Source organism: Beta vulgaris, chromosome 9, assembly GCF_026745355.1.
Source record: "Beta vulgaris subsp. vulgaris cultivar EL10 chromosome 9, EL10.2, whole genome shotgun sequence".
NCBI lineage: Eukaryota > Viridiplantae > Streptophyta > Magnoliopsida > Caryophyllales > Amaranthaceae > Beta > Beta vulgaris.
In genome coordinates, this window is record NC_079210.1 from 43,828,347 (window position 1) to 43,849,887 (window position 21,541).

The 21,541-nt window shown below is 37.5% G+C and overlaps 1 protein-coding gene across 1 annotated transcript; it reads right to left on the minus strand.

Moving 5' to 3' along the window:
- Positions 1-945: 945 nt before the first annotated feature.
- LOC104903928 (beta-galactosidase 14) lies at positions 946-18,986 on the minus strand. The gene is made up of 19 exons (XM_010692070.3): positions 18,792-18,986; positions 18,311-18,406; positions 18,000-18,112; positions 17,840-17,906; positions 17,518-17,610; positions 7,445-7,591; positions 7,043-7,137; positions 6,807-6,912; positions 6,284-6,368; positions 6,045-6,163; positions 5,141-5,302; positions 4,508-4,683; positions 4,278-4,387; positions 4,062-4,171; positions 3,287-3,394; positions 3,033-3,137; positions 2,648-2,793; positions 1,752-2,097; positions 946-1,319 (listed from the first exon to the last, which is right to left on the minus strand). The coding sequence occupies exons 1-19, from the start codon at positions 18,984-18,986 to the stop codon at positions 1,191-1,193; spliced, it is 2,508 nt and encodes an 835-aa protein (XP_010690372.3). The 3' UTR covers positions 946-1,190.
- Positions 18,987-21,541: the final 2,555 nt, after the last annotated feature.

Sequence of the window (21,541 nt, forward strand, 5' to 3'; positions counted from 1 at the left end):
ATTGCTTTTTACTTCTCATTTATAGTTTTAATTTTTACATTTATTGTTGGATTGAAGTTAACTAGTGAACCCTAGGTTTTCTTAAATTGCATTTGTTACTAACAATTCGTATCAAAGCTTGAGGTTTAATTTGGGAGGTTTCTAGTTGATTTTCTTGAAGAATATGTCAACAATGAAGCTTAACATTGAGAAGTTTGATAGGTTCATCAACTTTTGGACTATGGCAATTGAAGATAAAGACAATTTTGATTCAAAATGGTGTTCACAAGGCTCTTTAGGGCAAGGCTGATATCATGACGGCTTGTCATCTAAAGGAGCACTTTAAGTCTGAATGCTACAAGCTGAAAAACAAGCAATTGAGGGATGATAAGCCCGGGAAAGGCAAAGAACCCATGAACTCCGCGAAAGTAAGCTATGTTGATTTTGATAGCGAAAGTGATGCTTTGATTGTCACTCATGGTAGGCTCAAGAGCAAGAGCAAATGGATAATGGACTCGAGACGTTCTTTTCATGTGACACCCTACAAATACATGTTCACCTGATCATAGAGATAATGAAGGCATTGTCACCATGGGAAACAATGCAACATTAAGTAAAATGACATCATTCATTGATCAATTTTAACTCCAATTTATCGCTATTACCAGAAAAACATAGTCAAGTGTGATCTTATTAGATTCGTCTCTATGCATACTATCAAATTATAACTTTTTAAATATTTTTTACGTCTGCACAACTAAAAATATTAATGATTAAAAAAGCGCGTCAGATTGCATGAAAAATCAAACGTTTCATTTAAAACAAAATGGAAAAAGTATATGATAAGATGCTCATATGAGAGAATAATAGAGATTGCGAGAGATACACATTGTTTTTTATATGTATATATTACATATTATATATATTATTAATGTAAATCAACATCAAATTGAAAAAACGCTTTGGAAAAAAATGAGTTTGTACAAGTTACATATTTCATATCGTTCAAAATATGATCTCCTCTTGCATGAGCTACTAATGTTCTCACCTCTTTCGGGCGCTAATCTATCTAATCAAACAAGTTTTGATATATTTTTTCATGGTCCAAGGTGACCATTTTAATCTACTTACAACATCAATAAGTACAAAAGAAAGGGATACAAATTCAAAAAAGAAAAAAAGAGGGAAACAAATTAGGACCTCAATAAGTATTAAACCTTGCGGCTGCACCTCAATTGCACGGCCAGGCCTTTGATTGGTAATTCAGGACAATTGTTCTTGCCTTTGTCAAAAAGATCCCTATCAACTGGAATCGAACAGCTTTCTTTTCCCAAACAGAGCTGCTCACAAGGCACAACAAAAGAAATGAGAGTGTTAATAGTTTGACAACATATAGCTTTTTTGAACGCTTTTGCAACAACTAATTTTTCTCGTATGTTGATTGTTTAAAAGATATCTGATATCATGACGACGAAAAGTTAGGACAACTCATAATAGCTAATATGAAAACTAACAACTACCCGAACAATACTTTTTTTTTGTAGACACAAACGATTTATCCGAACTCTTCTTATTACAAAAGTGATTAGCTAGCAAATATGAGTATGCATTAATGCACCATCCAAATTCATGTAACTAAAATCTCATCATTGAATTTGTGATATTCAAGATCGAGGTAGATTAATTATAATGTTCTTTGGATTTACCATTATGAATTACATTTGAACGAATGTAAACAAAAACCACAAGAAAAGAGGGTAGAATATGCTTGCCTGCTCGACAATCTTTTGAGAGTTCGGAGAGTTGCAAGTGCCAAGGAGGAAGAAGCCACAAACACCATAGGGGTTGCCGAAGCTAGCAAACTCAACGCGGCTAATGACTTTATTTTTAGGGCACCTAAGTGTTGCCTCCGTCTTGGGTTCTTCAGCCACAGCACGGATATCATGGGCGTCCCTTTTCCATGACATTACGCTGGGTGGCATGTCCTCTGATATTAAGCTACAAATCACATCTCGGTTCACTGTCTCGATTTGAACTGTGTCGATATTCCCACCAGCCTCGTCAAAGATAACCAAGAAGTTGTCCTTAGGCTTAAGGTATGATCTTGGAACGTGGTACCTGCAACCACATCAATGGCACACTAGTAACTTCTTGCCCGCAACATGTCTACAGTTACTAATAAAAAAGTATCCAGGTGAAACTACTAAAAGATTTTATTGGTACATCTTAGTACTATGAGAACGTTAATGTGTTTTTGTTGGGTCTATTTATGGCCCAAATTCCATATGGCTTATTTGGTAAGGCAGTGAACATCAAAATATAATGCTCCATATGGCTTATTTGGTAAGGCAGTGAACATCAAAATATAATGCTCCATAGCATTTTCTAGAACACTAATATATTTCATATGATACGTTAAATATTGTGTGTGTCTATCTCTTAATACTTTTCTTGCCACATATTTCCAACTCTATTGTTTTTCACAATTTCTACATCTTTAATTTGCTTCCGCTACGCACTCACAACCCTAACATGTTTGTTGGTACAAGAACGACTGAGTGGTAAAATTTTATAGTTCCATTACAAGATTTTGTAACACAATTAATTAGTTTTGGTAAAAAAATGTAATTATGTTAACGGAATAAATTGAGAGTTTTCTTGATCTTACTCGCTTTGAGAGGGCGCGTTCCTTATTGTGAGGAAGCTCGACCAGTAACGTCCTATGCTTCGGCCATTGACCCAAACCACACCTTTGGTCATGTTCTCCAGCCTGATAGCTATCGGATCATCTCCCTCTGGGGCATCAAAGTGTGCCTACCAAAGAGTTTAGCTAGCTAATTATTATAATCAATCAATTATTAGGAGATATAATTGACTAACACGAAAATTTTAACCGTTTTCTTCATCTTAAGCATGAATTTTTCTCTTGAAAATCCAATCCTTTATTGCACTTCTTGTCAAAATAACAGATTTTAGTGGCACTTTCTAGCCAACAATTTGCCTAAATTAACTTGATGAATTTCAACAGTAAATATTTTTCTTTGTAAGACTACCTTATACCAAGTAAGATAATCACCAGCTCCCTTTGCCGGGGTCCATTTGGCTTTCTGTGCTCCTTCCTCAGTAAAGTATTGAAGCTTCTCTCCTTTCAAACCAATCTGCATGTAATTATCTCACATTTAGGCACTCTTAAATCTTAATTTATAATTCAGACTTCTATCTACACCATATTTTCTTCCAATAACACGCCAAAAAATATAACAAAATTAGTACAAGTTTAGTAAGGAAGCGGATGAGACATTTATACCGTGTGATGCCACCCATTGGAAGAAAGATCAAGTTCTCCTGTACCTAAACCTTGGATTTCCAGAAATTTTAGCCCTGTCCACCTTCTTTCCATATAACTACCGCTATCCTTCACACCAATGACATAAAGGTAATTTGATTAGTCATTTTGTAAATCTTGTTCAAGTTTGTTAAACATGTGTGCAGAAAAAAGTCTATTAGCCGAATTAGGTAGGTAATCAAATTGTTCTTAATACTCTTACACTAGTTGGTAGGCAGTAATAATTGACGGGATTGATAATTAATGACCTGTAGTATACACCGTTTCTTTTTAATCTACACACTTGACATGAACCAGTCCTTATAAAATTACACTATAAATTTTATTAATATTACCCTCATTAACTAACGCTTACTAAGTGGATCCTTAACGAAAAACCTATTAGGATGCCTTGAATACAGGGTTTAAAATGATCGACCCAATATGAGAGTCTTGCCTTTAAGAGCTATTCTATTTATTCAGGCTATTAGAAGGGAGTGTTAGATAAACCCTACTAATCATCTGCCTCTATTATGCTCTAATCTGTACACTCTTCTCTCAACCTAGTTACCATATTGTTTTTTTGACGGGTAGTTACCATATTGTTAATGAAACACGTTAATGTCAATTGTTCTAGATTCGTTGTTTGATTTGCTTTCGTTATAACATAGAAGTAATAAAGACTTAGATTGAGGGCACTAGTAACGTTTGGTTTGCTTTCGTTACAACATAATGAAGAATATTAAAGTGCTCTTACCGGCATTCCCATTGTGTTGCTCAAAATGGATATATTGTTGACACCTTCCTTTAATTTGACAGGTGATTGGAAAGTGAAGGAAGGAGCTCTATGGAATCCATGGCTGGACCCTTGAAAATAGAAAACAAAAGAAAATATAGAACTAGAAATAATGATCAATTAGACTCTTACTTATATTTTGTTTAAAGAACCAATAAATTATAGTACTAATCATACCTATATAATGTCCATTGACAAAGGCTTGCAAGGAGTGACCAAGATGGTAAAGTTGTAAGACTGGTTGAAGGGATTTTCTGAAAGGCAAGTCAACACTGTCCAATTCTACACTGGAAATAATTGGAAATTCATTCGTTAGAAATGTTAATTAGGAAGTATAATATAAGTTTGTTAAGTAAGCAAAAGCAATAATTAAAGCCTTAAACTTGTGTTTTGAAATTATCGGTTACCTAGTTTTGTACCACATATAGTCAGTTCTGTCCTCAGCAGTATGAAACTGCTCCAAGGGCATCCTTGAGTAAACATCACCTTTAGATGGGAAAGTTTCAGTGGTCTTCTCCCAATTCAGATTCTTATTAGCTATCTCAGACCTAACAAACTCCCTTGAACTATGTTGCGCTACCATCTGTTTGTCACATTGAAAAAGCAAAAGGGTGATCAAGTTAATTTTCATGTGTTCAGTAGCATTACCTAATTCGCTACACTCTTGAGTCTTGGAACTGCTGTTCAAGAAAGGCGAATTGGTACACATACAACTACAAGTGGTATACTTTTTAGGCTCATTCAACACAATTCCATAGAGCATAAGTATCCTTTTTTCTATCGTGAATTCTCAACTTGTTGAAATAAGTTTCAACAAAAATAATAATTTGAAATCAATTTATAATTTAATTTTTAGAAAGAATGAGTTTAAGGAAGCAATAAGCTAAGCTGAGCGAAGATATGATAAGTTCAGCAGTTTGAAATTAAGTTTGGAGTAAAATAATTGAGAACATATCAATACGTTATGTAACACTGCAAGTTCCAAGTGACTTGCTTTTACTTAATAGGATCGGGATATAGTGCAATTAGGAAAAACTTACGCAGTCTGAATTGAAGACGACAGTCTTGCAATCAGGCAAGATGCTGATGGACTTGGGTGGAAGAGTGAATTGTTTGCCTCTGAATTTCACTGTTTCTTTTGCATGAGTGTTGTTGTTCCACAGGAAAGCTGCACAAAGCTTCTTCCTCTCGTAGTAACGTGCCTGATCATTTCATATATATTTTGCAAATTAATTAGTAACAATCATATAATATTTGATAATAAACAAGAATGTATGCATGTATTGTACCCTCCGTACAAACGACTATAGCAAAATACTAACAAGGGTGTAATTGTCCTTAAAATCTATCGATCATTATAATATGAATAAAAGGGTGTTTTATTCTTATTCCAACTTTTCTGAATTTATTGGGACATACCTAAACAAACTGTTGGGGTTAAAATATTGGCCCAAGACAAATCAAGGAAGAGGAGATAGAAACTAAGGCGTGTATTGGGAGTTGGGACAGCACAAGGCCCCCAAAACCCATCTTCCACCATAAATACTTAAATAGTCCATTTGACATCAAATGAAAGGTGACTTCAACTAACTAAACAAACTCATACATTTGACAATTCTCTCCACTCTCTTGCTTTCTATTGCTTAGCCGACTGACTTAAGCATCGGAGAGGGTTTGCCCCTAAACCCCTGGGTTAGTCTTCTTGTTTTGCAGATGACGACCCAATTGGAGATTCGACACCACAATCCTCAAATCTGTACCCACATCCACATTACTATTTTTAGCGAAAACACTTACTTTATTGAAACTATTTCAACATGAAGATAATGCAACCTTTAGTTACTGGAAAAACATGAAAGGTCACTTCTACTTTTATCCATGTGATTATTTGCCTCTGAATCTACCGATCTCACACGCAATATGATTGTACAGTAAGTAGCTTACCTCCAAATCCGGGCCGAACTTTTCAACACCATATCTCCCTTTAAATATAGCCTTCTTGCTAAGTGTTATAGCACGGTGAAGATCCCGCAAGTGTCCCCATTTGGGTCCCCTTATCAAACCTAACAGTGAGTAAATCAGAGGGACTAGTAAGAAATCAAAATCCTAATTTTTGGGTTGCTTCATCTTATACATATACAGGGAGTACTCCTGAGCTCCAAAGGGAGTAATATATAGCTTACCAAATTCATCAAGTGGAGCTTCATCATAGTAGCGAGTGGTAGTAAAGGCGGCAGCAGTTCTTGCGTAGTTTGTGCCACCATGGTACTGCAACAACAATAATTATATAAGAATAATAGCATACAGAAGTAAAGAAGAATCATTTTTTTTTTTTTCAAATTAGCTTACACAACTTTTCAAGTCAAACTTCACAAAACGTTGGGCATATATTTTCATCAACATAAATAACAACATTGTCATGTGGGACTTGATCGATATGCATTTTAAGAGCATTGCATATTCACTATAAACCGAAGGCTAATTTTTAAAATTAATTTGCTCATTTGGAGCTTTCACCATTAGGAAATTTTTCTCATTTGTGGTTCTTCAAAGACAAATGAGCAAGATATTTCCTTCGATGTAACATGTTCACGGTATAACCAAACCAGGTATATGATAAAAGTTGTTAACATTTAGGATGTTAATACATGATCAAAATGTGTAAACTAATTTCAGTCGAGTGGATTATATCAGATGATTGGATACCATGTAATAGTTGGTATGACTTCCGTTCTTGGAGAACCAGCGGGCCACAGCAAAAGCAGTATCCTCAGCTGATCTTTGAGAAGGTACATCTCCAAAAACTCTAAACCTATAGTTACATAAGAAACACACAAAATATTATTGATCATAATAAAGAACAAGAGATGAATAAACCAAGAGATTTAAGTTCTGAGTGTTATACTTTACTCAAGGAGCAATTAGTAGTTATAATTACTTACTGAGCAGTCCAATTCTCAGTCCACAAAGATGGCTTAGTAGGTGCATTTGGACCCTCGAATGTCTCTCCACAGTGTCTACCATTGCAAGCATTGATCTTTTCCCAAAACAAAGATAGCAGCAATGATCAAAGAAGCAAAAGGAGTTTAAGACATCTAATTCTGTTTCTGATCTTTTTAACTTTAAGCCATGATCTTTTCACAGTTTCGTACTAATAAGATTACTTTAATCGACTCAAATTGATTCATTAATATATTCTCAATATATATATATATATATATATAACCCGTTATAGTTGAAAATCCTAGCTGAAACGGATAAGTTAGCTGTGACCGAAAAGGCACCAATTAAAAGCAAATAAGTAGCTGAAAGTGATAAATTAACCAAGAAAAAGGAGAGGTTACCACTTCTCCGGGAGCATCTTTTTGCTCGCACATGATCCATGGCACACCAGTCATCTGACTAACAGCCATGTTTCCGGCCCAATTAATATACCTCTCTGCAGCTCCATCTCTAAAAGCTCCTCTAACGTGATCATACTCGTTCTCAATCTAGGCAAATTAAACAAGGAAGAAATTTTACGCTTCGCCAAAACTGTCCAATGTTACTAAAACAAGACCTACCAATAATAAAATTGAATTGTATAATACCGTCTTACCATAAAATTAGTGTAAATTCACCCCACTTTGTTCTCTAAAAGAGTCACTTTATAAGTTAAAAAGAGGTCAAAGGATCACTTTTAAATAACAGATCATGTGCCTTAAAAAAGTCAATTGTACCATAAGTGACCCCTTCAAACCAACCAATTATCAACATCTCACCAGATTTCCAGATTATATGAGACTGTTCTTAAACAAAAATAAATTGAACCCACATAAGAATTTGGTGCAAAACATGCATGAAAATTGAAAACCCAAAAGTGAAGGTATACCAACAAAACCCAATAAACCTTGGAAAACTCAATCAACTTTTTAAGTGAAATCCCCTAATAAAAATGTACTACCTCCATTTCTTAATAAGTGCAACATTTCCCTTATTTGGAATAGTCACAATAAGTGCAACCAAGCTCAAAATGGTAAAAAAAGTTCAATATTATTACAAATATGCCACCAAAAAGTAAGAGGGGACCACAACTTTTTTATTTCATCACTTAAATTACTCTACTTTATTGTGGTCCCAATTTTCTCTCTCTACATTCCTTGGTAGTCCCCCACTTTCTCTATGTTGCACTTATTAAGAAACGGAGGAAGTATATATTCTTTTTTAGCAATTCAAATTTGTTATTGAAAATCAAAAAAATGTAAAAGTCTTGTGTATAAATGTTACACCATTGTTATTGTACAACAGATACCCCTCACGCACCTCTCATAGTGAGATGTCAAAATAGTATCTTACAAAAATTTTGATAATAAAGCTAAGTTAAAGTGGTATTATGATAATAAAGCTAAGTTAAAGTGGTATTAAAATAGAGTACAAAACTTCAATTTGATACCAAGATTATATTTTAGAACCAAATTACTCTATTTTGGCACTACTTTGACTTAGGTTTAGTACTAATTTTTTTGTAAGATGTCATTTTCCTTTCTCACTCTTTTGCTGCCATTTTCACACCCCAAGCTACCAACCTCACTCGAGGACACAGAAAATCAGAAAGAGCGAAAGAATACGAGGGAGGAAGAAGGGGAGAGAAAATCAGGAAAACCCTAACATTTGCTCCTGGTTTCATCGGCAACATCTCAGACCTATCTTTGCTCCTTGCTTCAATCCTCGACGGAATTCATCGAGTTCCAGCGTCGGAAGAATTTCAACCCTTTCTCTTGTTTCAATCCTAAATTAATCGACTTTAAAGAAACACCAACAACAACTCCTAAATTCATCGAAAGATAATTATACAAGAATCGTCGACGACAGCGCATGATTCTCGAGGTCAGTGGAAGAAGTGCCGGAACCCTAGCTTTGCTCGTTTCAATCCTCATTCCAGCCACCGCCCTCGCTCGACACCACGAAGAGGAAAGAGAAAGTGAAGAATATCAGGAGAAAGAGAGAGGGTGAACCGGTGAACGTGATGCACAGGGGAGGACGGAAATGTGTTTTTGGAATAATGATAATACACATATGGGGTGTTTGTTTAGGGGGATTAGGGGGTGGGAATGGGATATTATATCCCTATGGGTAGATATCTCATGTTTGGTTGAGGGGATATCTAAATTCCCATGGGAAGGGGAATGGGATTAAATCCCCTCTAATCCCACCAAAATAAGACATGGGGGGGCAGGTATTAGGGAGGGGGATTATTTTTGTTATGTTAAAAGACAAATTTATTCTTCATTAAAATATACTTCACCAATATTGCTTGCTCTTCTTTTGCTATCCTTCATTAAAATGGGTAAATTTGTAATTTAGCAATATATTCCCTACTTAATCCCACTAACATACCAAACAAGGGATTGGGATATATTTAATGAATTCCCACCTTCTAACTCCCCTTCCCAATCCCATCTTCTAATCCCCAAACTCCCAATCCCTCATACCAAACGCCCCGATAATGAGATGACAAACTAGTATTTCAACCCAAACGTTACCTGGTTTGGTATTGTGTTTCCAACTTGATATGTATTTTTTCCATTCGCACTAAAATATATCAAGGAAAACTTAAAAATTTAAGTGAAAGTATTGAGTCAGACCGTTTGACCCAATATGTTCGTCGGACGAAGGAGAATGGCGCGGCGGCTCCTTTTCTTGCTCAATTCTCTACCCTGATTTGATGCGAGTTTTTGCTTTCAATTCTAATTCTTATGATGTTGATCAAATGGTTGATGATATATGATTATAGCTTCATTGATGATGATAGTTGCATTGGTTGATGTCGATGTCCATGAATGGTGATGAACTGATGAATAATATTCGTGACTTCAAAGTAAACGATGCGTTCACAATGATAAAATCCACCATTAAGTGGAGGAAGGAGTTTAAAATCGATGAGTTGCTAAAAGAAGATTTCAGTGATGATTTGGAGAAGATGGTTTTCATGCATGGATTTAGCAAAGGTCATCCTGTGTGTTATAATGTTTATGGTGCTTTTCAAGATAAGGAATTGTACCAGAAAACATTCTCTGATGAAGAAAAAAGGCAGAGATTTATGAAATGGAGGATACAGTTGTTGGAGAAAAGTATTAGGAAGTTGAATTTCAACTAAAAAAAATTAAGACTAACTGAAAAAAAATGAAGACTAACTGAAAAAAAATTAGAAGCTAACTGAAAAACATTAACTGAAAAAAAATGAAGACTAACTGAAAAAAAATGAAGACTAACTGAAAAAAATTAGAAACTAACTGAAAAACATTAACTAAATGATAACCAACTGAAAAAAAATGAAGACTAACTGGAAAAAAATGAAGACTAACTGAAAAAAATGAAGACCAACTGAAACCCAAGTGCTTCTAACTGATATGGTCCGACTAGTTGTATTGTGTCAGACGAGTATGACACAATACCTTCACAACATTTAAAAGGTGCAAATATAATAATGTGTCACTTATAATAACAAGAGGTTACGGGTTCAATCTTGTTGCAAGTTAATTTTACTTTTGTTAATTGAAATGATTTATGTACACATTTGACAATTCTAGTGGATTAACAGAAGTGTTACGTGACGTGTATACATGGTTACGTACGCTTTTTATTATATTTGCATAAATGATAATAAAATAGGATAAAATAATAAATATTCTTTAGATAAATGACGCAATATGGATTTATAATGATATCAGTATGTGTAATAATTATAATGTATATAAAGAGTTGACAAATGGCAATGAGATAAGGAGAAATGATTTGCTAAAAAAAAGTGCATAAAGATGAGTAATAATGATATCAGTTATGTCTATATTAAACTATATAAAGCTCCACCAAAAAACTTCCTTGAAAGACAGGACTCTCTTCTCCCCCCCGACGGAGAAACCCTACCATCTGGTTTCGCTCCGTTGCGACGGCGCCCTCCTCTGCCATGGCCGAGGAGATCGCAAATTCTGTTTCTAGACTTCGGATTGATGAGGAAGAGGATCAAATACTGGACCTCGAAACTATAAACCCTAATAGCGAAAATCAAGTTTCTCTCCTGCTTATTGGGAAACTGTTAACTGAAAGATCTTATAATGTAGATGCGTTCAAGAAAACGATTACTACTGTATGAGCGCCACAACATGGTCTCGTAATTCGAACCCTAAAGCCAAACCTGTTTGCGTTCCAATTTTACCATTGGCGAGATATGGCGAAAGTGATGGAGGGTCGCCCTTGGTGCTTTGACAATATGTTGGTACTACTAAAGGAGGCAGAAGGCGACGAACAACCAGATCAGGTAACTTTAAAACACTCACCCTTCTGGATTCGTCTCAAAAATCTACCTTTTAATATGCGATCTGATGAAGTAGTAAAGGCATTAATTGGAAATATGGGGGAAATTATTGATCTTGAAGAAGATGTTTTAGGCATTGGACGATATAGACGAGTTAAGGTAATGTTGGATATATCTAATCCTTTGAGGAGATACCAAAAGCTGAGGGATAAGAAAGGTAACGAACTGCAGGCAGATTTTGCATATGAGAGACTCCCATTTTTTTGTTTGGCCTGTGGAGTTATGGGGCATGCGGAAAAAGACTGCCAGTTTGTTCTAGATGAAGATAAGAATGAAAGTTTAGGGTGGCACCTGGGGTTAAAAGCCACACCTAGAAAAGGGAGGACTAAAGAAGTGGAAGAAGAGAATAAGTTCAAACACTGTAAGAAAATTCTGTTTGAGAAGAAAGAAGACGAATTGACACAAATGAAGTTGGTGGCTTTAAAGGAAACTAAAAAACTCCCCTGCATTGAAACCAATGAATCGCGTGGGTTGACTAATACCCCACCTCTTGATGATGTTGATAATGATGTTGGAAAGTTGGACTTGTCACCACAAAGCACCATTACTCCTTGTCCCCTTGTCTCCCAACAAGGGCACATCCCCCAAAAAGATGACACGTCCACTGGTGTAATGACACAAAATGAGATGTTTATTTTTGCAAGTGTGAAGGAGCCCAAAGCAGGTAAACAGAAGGCATGGAAACGAATGGCCCGTGGGCCTATGACGGAGAAAGGAGATAGCCAACACATGGACTTGGATCAAGATTGTAAGGATAATAAGAGGCCCCAAGAAGATCCTACAATGGAGGTTAATAACATGGAGGTCACTATGAAGCGCCCAAGCTAAGTGACTCTCATACATTGCTCCCGTTTCTTTGGCGGAGGTTGGTTCATACCAACCCCGCCTAGCATTATGAATCTACTATGCTGGAACTGCCAAGGGATGGGTAACCCTTGGACAGTTCGACGACTCCGAAAATGGAGTAATCTTCATACCCCTGACTTAGTTTTTCTCTCAGAGACTAAGCTCAGTAAAGCTGCTGCTGAGAGGATTAAGGATCGTATTGGATACTCAAATGCCCTTGGAGTAGCCAGTACGGGACGAGCTGGAGGTTTATGTGTGTATTGGCAGGAGGATAATTTAACTTTTGATCTTGTTTCTTTCTCAAGCCATCATATTTGTGGGAACATCATTAAAGGAGGCCACTCTTGGCGGTTTATAGGTATCTATGGATGGGCAGACTCGAGTCAGAAGTACCGCACGTGGGAGCTCATACAATATTTGTGTGATGGGGTGCAAATACCTATATTGTTGGGTGGAGACTTTAATGAGATCTTAACTCATGATGAAAAGGAAGGAGGAGCCACTAGAGAGAGGAGAGAGATGGATCGTTTTCGAGAGGTTCTTAATACTTGCGAGCTTCGGGACATTGGGTATGTGGGTACTTGGTGGACGTGGGAGAGGGGAAAATCTGCGGAAACCCGAGTGAGAGAAAGTCTCGATAGGTTCATTGCATCAAACTCTTGGTTGCACCTTTACCCTGAAGCTAGAGTTGAACATCTGCTGCGAGTGAATTCGGATCATACACCCATTATGGTGAGTACGACAAGGAGATATAAAGGGGTGCAAAGGAGAGAGAAAGCATTCAAGTTCGAAACGGCGTGGCTTTTTGACGAATCATGTGAAGGAGTTATTCGGGAAGCTTGGAATATACCCATGGATGAGACTATCCTTCATAAGTTGGGTAGGGTGAGCGAGAGCTTGAAGAGATGGAGCAGTGGTAAGTTTGATAAGCTGGGGAAACAGATTGAACAAGCAGATAAGGCACTAAGCCTGGCCCAACGTCGTGATATCTCTCAATCAAGCTGTGAGGAATGTGAAAGGCTGGAACATAATTTAGAGGACCTGCACCGCAAACATGAAGCCCATTGGTACCTCAGGTCTCGGGTTTTGGAAGTGCGTGATGGTGACCGGAACACAAACTACTTCCACCATAAAGCTTCACAAAGGAAAAAACGCAACAAGATTGAGGGTCTTTATGATAATTCAGGGGCTTGGCAGGAGGATACGGGGAATATCGAAGCAATTATTGAAGATTACTATGCCACGCTGTTCACTTCGGCGGGCCAATCTTCTCAAAATCTCCAACAAGTTTTACAGCATGTCCCGGCTACCATTACCAGTGACTTCAATGAGCTCTTGTTGAAACCCTATTCTACAGAGGAGATTCACGCAACTTTGCTACAGATGCACCCTTGCAAGGCCCCTGGGCCGGACGGTATGCACGCTATCTTTTACCAAAGGTTTTGGCACATTGTTGGTAATGATGTAACTAAATTTATCAGTAATGTCTTGCATGGGTCTGTTTCCCGAGTCTTGTAAACAAAACAAATGTTGCTTTAATTCCGAAAGTTAAATCTCCCCGTTATATGTCTGAGTTTAGGCCTATTAGTTTGTGTAATGTGCTGTACAAACTAGTGTCTAAAACTTTGGTGATGCGTCTAAAGTCTATCCTTCCCCAAATTGTAACTGAAAATCAGAGTGCTTTTGTACCTGGTCGCTTAATCACTGACAATGCTCTGATTGCTCTTGAGTTATTCCACACAATGAAGAAAAGAAGCAGGAGTCGCAGAGGCACTATTGCTCTAAAACATGACATGAGTAAAGCTTATGACAGAGTTGAATGGGGATTCCTCCGGAAATTGCTGCTTACTATGGGGTTTGATGGACGATGGGTGAACTTGGTGATGGAGTGTGTTTCGACAGTTTCTTACTCGTTCATTTGTAATGGACGGGTCTGCGGGGAGGTCTCTCCTTCTCGGGGCCTTCGCCAAGGGGACCCCCTCTCCCCTTATCTGTTTATTTTGGTTGCTGATGCTTTCTCTCACATGATACAGACGAAAGTTAGAGAGAAACAGCTTCACGGGGCTAAAGCCAGTCGCAATGGGCCCGACATTTCTCATCTTCTGTTTGCAGATGACAGTCTCCTTTTTCTCAACCACCCGACAGGAATGCGAAATTATAGTTGATATTCTCAACCAGTATGAACTAGCATCCGGGCAGAAAATTAATTATGAAAAGTCGGAGGTGTCTTTCAGTAAAGGAGTTCGAACTGAGCAAAGAGAAGAATTGATGATGATCCTAAATATGCGGCAAGTTGAAAGGCATAGTAAGTATCTGGGGCTACCTACTGTTGCAGGTAGATCTAAAAAAGTGATGTTTGAGGCTCTCTTGGATAGAATATGGAAAAAGTTACAAGGGTGGAAAGAGAAGCTACTTTCTCGCGCAGGGAAAGAGGTTTTACTGAAATCGGTGATCCAAGCAATTCCTACCTATTTGATGGGGTTTACAAACTCCCTTCTGCAGTAACGAGAAGATAAGCTCGGCCATGGCTCGTTTCTTTTGGGGAAGCTCGGGTTCTGCTCGGAAGGTGCATTGGAAGAGTTGGGAAGCGATGTGTAATCCGAAATGTTTAGGAGGGTGGGTTTCAAGGACTTGAAGGTTTTTAATGACGCCCTGTTGGGGCGACAAGCGTGGCGATTAGTTCACAATCCAAACACACTCATGGGCCGGGTAATGCAGGCTAAATACTACCCTAATAAGTCTTTCCTTGAGGCTAGGTTGGGATTTGCAGGGAGCTATTCTTGGCGAAGCATCTGGAGCTCCAAAGCCTTAGTGAAGGAAGGAGTGGTGTGGCGCATAGGTAATGGAAAGAGCACGAATATTTGGAGCGATCCTTGGTTAATTGACGCAGATGGCTGTTTCATTACTAGCCCCCAAGCTCATGGTATCTCGAAGGTTTGTGAGCTCATTGACGAGCGTAACAAGGAGTGGAACTATGATCTGATTTCACAACATTTTAATGAACGAGACCAAAGATGCATCATGGCAATTCCCTTGAGTGTAAGAGAGCAGGAGGATTGTTTGACTTGGGCCTACTCAAAAGATGGCATGTACACCACAAAAACCGCTTACATGATAGGGAAAGGGGGAAACTTAGATATGTTTCATCAAACATGGGTGGAGATATGGAGTATGGAAGCATCGCCAAAGGTAAAGCACTTTTTATGGAGACTCTGCACTAACACTCTCCCAACTCGAGCGCTTCTAAAATATCGCCACCTTGTTGATGATGCGCTATTCCCATGCTGCGGAGTTGAAGAGGAGACGAGCACACATGCTATTTTTACATGCGCACGTGTGCAACGGCTGTGGGATGATAGTGGATGTGGTCGGATGCTAGCCTTGGTGGGTGACTCCTTTTGCGATATGCTGGCAGAATGGAGGAAAGAAGGAGCACAGTTGAAACAAAAGGCTGCAATGTTGGCGTGGAGTATTTGGGTGGACCGAAATTTCCGAGTGTTCGAAGGAAAGGTGACCCCTCATGTGGTTATGCTGGAGCGAGTTGAGCGAGCCATGAAGGATCATGCCTTGTATGCCAAGCGTGTATATGCTGTCACGGTACCTCGCCAACAACAAAGCCCTCGGCATTGGGTAGCACCACCTCCTGGTGTGGTAAAGTTGAATTTAGATGCGTCATTGGCTAACGAAGGATGGGCAGGTTTAGGGGTGGTAGCGCGCAACGACCAGGGGCAAGTGATGTTTGCGGCAACGCAACGAGTTCGTGCTTGGTGGCCACCAGAAATTGCGGAGAGTAAAGCTCTCCTATTTGCTATTAAGCTTGCTCGCCGTTATGGATATTTGGATGTGATTCTAGAATCTGATTGCCAAGTGTTGGTGTCCCGTCTTTCAAAAGCTGTGGTTTATTTTTCGGATTTTGATACTGTCTTAGCGGATATTTTATTGCTTTCATCAGATTTTAATTCAGTTGTATGGTCTCATGTTAAAAGAGATGGGAATTGTGTCGCCCATCATCTTGCTAAATTAGTGCCTTTTGGTGTTGAACAAGTATGGGAGAACCACTGTCCTCAAGAGGTTTCCCCCTATGTACTCTCGGACTTTTTGTCCCTTGATTAATGCACTATTTAGCGTTTCCCCTCAAAAAAAAAAAAATTGATATCAGTATGTCTAATGATGATAAATTATATAAAGAGTTGAAAAATGATAATGAAATGAGAAAAATGATATCTCAGCTACAAAATGATACAAGATTGTTGGAAAATGACATACAAGTCAGAAATAATAACATAAAGGAGTTTTACAAATGACATAAGACACCTCAAAAATGATATGCAGTACACAATTAATGACATGAAATAGTTTTATAATGACATGAAAAATGACGTATAAGTTAATATAATGATATTATTTTCTACGTTTTTTTCACTAGGTAGCCCTGTGGTATTTCAAAATTCATGGGGTACCCTGCTGTTTAAAAAATGCACCATATAACCTTACTTTGGGAGTAAAATGCACGAAATTTTCTTAATGACTAACGGTGTTAAGTTTCCGTTAGTCACTAACCAACCCTCTAATTCTAATTAAGCTCTCTAACGCTAACCTCGAAACCTTAACCCGAACCTTTAGCCCCCTAACACCTCACCCCTACCCTAAGCCCTAACCCTAACCTTAACCCTCTAACCACCACACAGCCTACCCCCACCCCACCCACATAGTCCGGCCTGCGGCCGCGACGTGCGTGAGATCTTGAATCATGAAGAAATTGTCGTCGGAGGTCGAACGCGAAAATCGCCAGATCTTCTACACCGGTTTCTCTCTCCTCCTGAGTCCAAGACCATCGATGGTCGAATACGAAGCCCATTGCAGGCCCTTGACCACGAAGACCATCGAAGCTTCTATGAAACACTAAACTCGATCTCATCACTCTCCGATATTGCATAGCTTCAACGGCAGAAAGTCGACTCACGTGAAAACTCGCCTATCTCAAAAGCCGAGAGCTCCACCACCATCGTGGGAGGAGAGAGAAGAAAATGCAGGTTTTGGAGTTGGGGATTTCACACGTGTAAAGGTTGTTATACCATTTCTGACGGTATATACATTACACCCAAGACGGACTCAATAAAGACGGACTCAATAAAAATTGGGTGAAAAAAGCACTTCAAAGCCGAAAAATTTAGACTAGATTAACCCATTGGCAACATGATTGTAAAAAATGGCTACCTGAGACAAAATAATTGGACCTCCTTGTGACGCATATAGCTTGTTTTCCTTCATTAAAGATACAACTTTCGTCACCCATCTTTCTGTACTTTTCTGTATAGAAAGTACAATGAAAACTTTGTCAAAATAATTTGTAAATATTGCAATATTTGAAAATAGTTATGATTAGAATTTGACAATTTAGAATATTATTTTTCACTGAACATATAAAGAAGGCCTCAGATATTATTTTGATAAATCCACTTGCAGTAATCACATGCCAATCATTCCTTTATATTCCATGAAAGACAAGCTATCGATTTCGCATTTATCCTATAATTACCATGAATGTCGGGTTATCCGTTCGATATGTGATGTTGGGCTCCTTTCTTAGCCAATATGGGTATCCTCTGCCATAAGATCCAACATTTCGCAAGGTCGTTAAAAGAATGAGAAGAACGTTCACAATGTACAAGATAATAACATGGTATTATTCCTATTACCCGTTATTCCATTCACCTTGAACGAATGGCCCAACCCTAAGGGTAACCCACATGCCTCTCTCAGCAATTAGTTTAAGGAATCTTACAACATCACTTTGGCCTGTGAAATTAAACTGCAAAAGCAATGCGAAACGTAAGTTGCTAGAGAATGAAATTCTACAGAATTTGAAAAGAAAATCAAAAGAAGTTCTTAAATTGACCTACATCACATTTCAATGCAATTATGCATACCCTCTTAGAAGATAGAAATCTAGTTAAAAGCAAGTATTTGACATCGTTATAGCCAATAAGTAGAATAAAATGTTCGTTACCTCGCCCTTAACAGGTTCATGCACATTCCAAAAGATGTATGTTTGTATAACATTCAAGCCGCCTTCTTTGCATTTGTCGAGGATATCCTCCCATTCCTAATATACCAAAGCAAATAACATCATCTACCATTTAGTATTATACCATGAGAACACAATATAATTTGCACGATTATGAGTCATTTTCCCATATGGCCTCGACGACCCCTTCGCTATGATCAATTAATATACTACCTCCGTTTTACAATACATACACCATTATCTTTTTTTAGATAATTCACAATACATGCACCATTTCTTCTTTTGGATGTTTTACAATACATCCCCTCCTTTAAAACATAATCACATGGGTTTAAAAAGGAATCACAACAGTACTCTCTGTCCTCACCCTTGGTTTGTGTGTCGTATAGAAATGGTGCATGTATTGTGAAACGGATGTAGTAGTTTCGTATTTCGAATAAATTGGAGTAATTTTCATTTTTACCTCGACGGGAACACGAGGATAATGGACTGAACCAGAGAAGAGGAACTCTCTATTGCCATGGATCCTCAAAGACCGTGAATCGTATGTAACTTCACCAATTTCTTTTATCTTGTCACAATGCACCACGACCAAGAACATAAGGCCTATGATAAGTGTATTTATATGACTTTCAGCCATGATTGGCTTTTTTCTCATGTCCTAAATGAAAAATAAATATATTAGATTGAAAACCAACAAAATGAAGGTGAAATATAGTAATGGGTGTTTTTAAGTTGTTTTGAGCAGCAGCATTATCTTGATCATAAGGAAGAAAATTATTCAAATTTTCATTTGAACTTACCCTGTGCAAGAAGCACCAAAAGAGGCAAATGATTTGATTTTGGTTCTTAATTAGTAAAATTGATGGATAATTACTATTTGTTTAATTTCATTTTGATCCTCTTTCTTCTCAGTTTGCTGCTTGATCTATTTGTGGATGTAGGAGATACAAACAAGTTATTGATCTAATAAAAGGTGTTTGACTTATTCTTTCTCCCCCTTTGCCCCTAATAACATTTTAGGTGTATTGTTCTTCGGGAGTATGCCAAATTAAAATTAAGTTCCTGAATTAGCAAAATTTTTTGTTTGTTTTGATGCAAATAACAAATTATTTGTGCATGGAAAGAATTAGTAAAGGGAACCTGAAATGAGAGAGGGAAGAAAAGGCCGGCTATGCTCCGCGAGTAAGGAAAACTATCATTTATTAATAGGAAAAATTCACAAGAGAGGGTCAACTATTACCTATTTTCTTCTATAAGTCTCAATTAAGTATAGATTATTTCCTATAGGTCCCAAGTTTACTATCAGGTGATTTTCATAAGTCCCGAATTACTTATAACCAGTTTAGAAGGTAAGATTTTTAAATGTTTACCATCTTCGAACACTTTCAGCAAGTGACAAAGACATATAAGATGGGGCCAACGTTTTAAAATCTTACCTTTTAAAACGTTTATAAGTAATTCATGACTTATAAAAATCACAAGATGGTAAACTTGGGACCTGTAGGGAATAATCCATAGTTGGGACTTATATAAGAAAATGGGTAATAGATGACAATTATTTATGCATGAAAAGAGTTAGTAAAGGGAAGCTGAAATGAGAGAGGGAAGAAAAGGCCTTAGCAATAACTAGTTATTAGGTCCGGACTATGCTCCGTATGTAAGGAAAATTATCATTTATTAATATTATACTTTAAAATAAAACACTAAATTTCATTTGGTTTAGTAGTTAAAATTTTAGTATATAAACTTGAGGTTAGGGGATCAAGCCCTATATGTGGATTACAGAGAGTAAAATGCCCTTAGGGAGCGCGCCACATGGCACTATTCCTTGTTTAAAAACGCCTCTTAATATATTAGTATAGATTTTAAACACTAGCATCTAAACTTGGCATGTTAAATTTTTAAAGACGGGCAATAAGTTATAGCAGAATATATTCTAATTTAATTTATAAATAATAGATATGATAGAAGATATCTTAGGTATATTTTTATGAGAATGAGATCAGAGTGTTCCCCCCCCCCCAAAAAAAAAAAGAATGAGATGGGAGTGTAGGATAGTGGAAAGAATTTGCTTTAAACTAGTGATGGCCACTGGTGCGGGTTGGGCGGGCCGGATCGTGGGCCTTAGTGCGCTAGACTGAGATTTCACGGCCCAGGACCGGACCATGAAATTCATGGGTTGGGTGGGTTGGTCCGCGGGCTGAAAAATCTTGGCCCACACCGGTTTGTTACTGGTTTTCACGGTTCGTGAAGCGGTTCTGACGGTGCGTGGGTCTAGTGGGCTGGACCGGGCTGGTGGGCCGGCATGAGATTTTTTTTTTTCAAAATTATTTAATCATTGAAATTATTCATTATTGTTATATAAAATCTTTAAAATGAATAAAAATATATAGAATTATTAGAATTAATGAATAATTTCATTATTTTAAAATTTGATTGAATTATAATATATGCAATTTGATTAAAATATATGCAATTTGATTAAAATATATACAATTTGGTTCAATAATAACTTGAATTGGTGAGGTCCTGTTCATGGGTTGGGCTGGACCGGTTTCGTGGTCCGAGCTGGGCGGTTTTAGTAGCAGGCTTTAGTGGGCTGAACTCAAGAAATCAGGCCCACGACCCACCCACCAATTTCACGGTTCAAACTGGGCTAGACATGGCTTTTTACAAGCCCCATCCACATGGCCCACGAGGTGGGCTGGATTGGCCCGCACTGTTGGCCATCTCTACTTTAAACTGAATGATCGTTCCCATACTAAGAGTTTAAATAGTATGAAGATACAAATTAAGAAGAAAAGTTCAAGGATTACTAGAGAACAAAGAGAGTACTATATAAATGAAGAAGTGGTAACATCTATAAAAAAGAAAATTATTAAATTATCGACCAAATTTTACAGTGACGGTATTGAGTAGTTAAAAATCATTCACCTTTTATTTAAAAATATAATAATATCTACAAAAGAACCTCAATAATTTACATCACTATCAAAATAATTTTAAATAAAAAAAACATGTCCATTTGTATAACTATATAAGATTGTCGACGCATGCGTCGCGTGCATATGCAACTAGTAGTATTATGAGGCAAAAGTAAATGAAAAGTAATAGGATTACTCTGGAACAAAAGGAGTATTAAAAATTAATTTACATTAATAGTCACATAACATACAATGTTGAAGCACTGCTCCCTTAATATGATGAGAC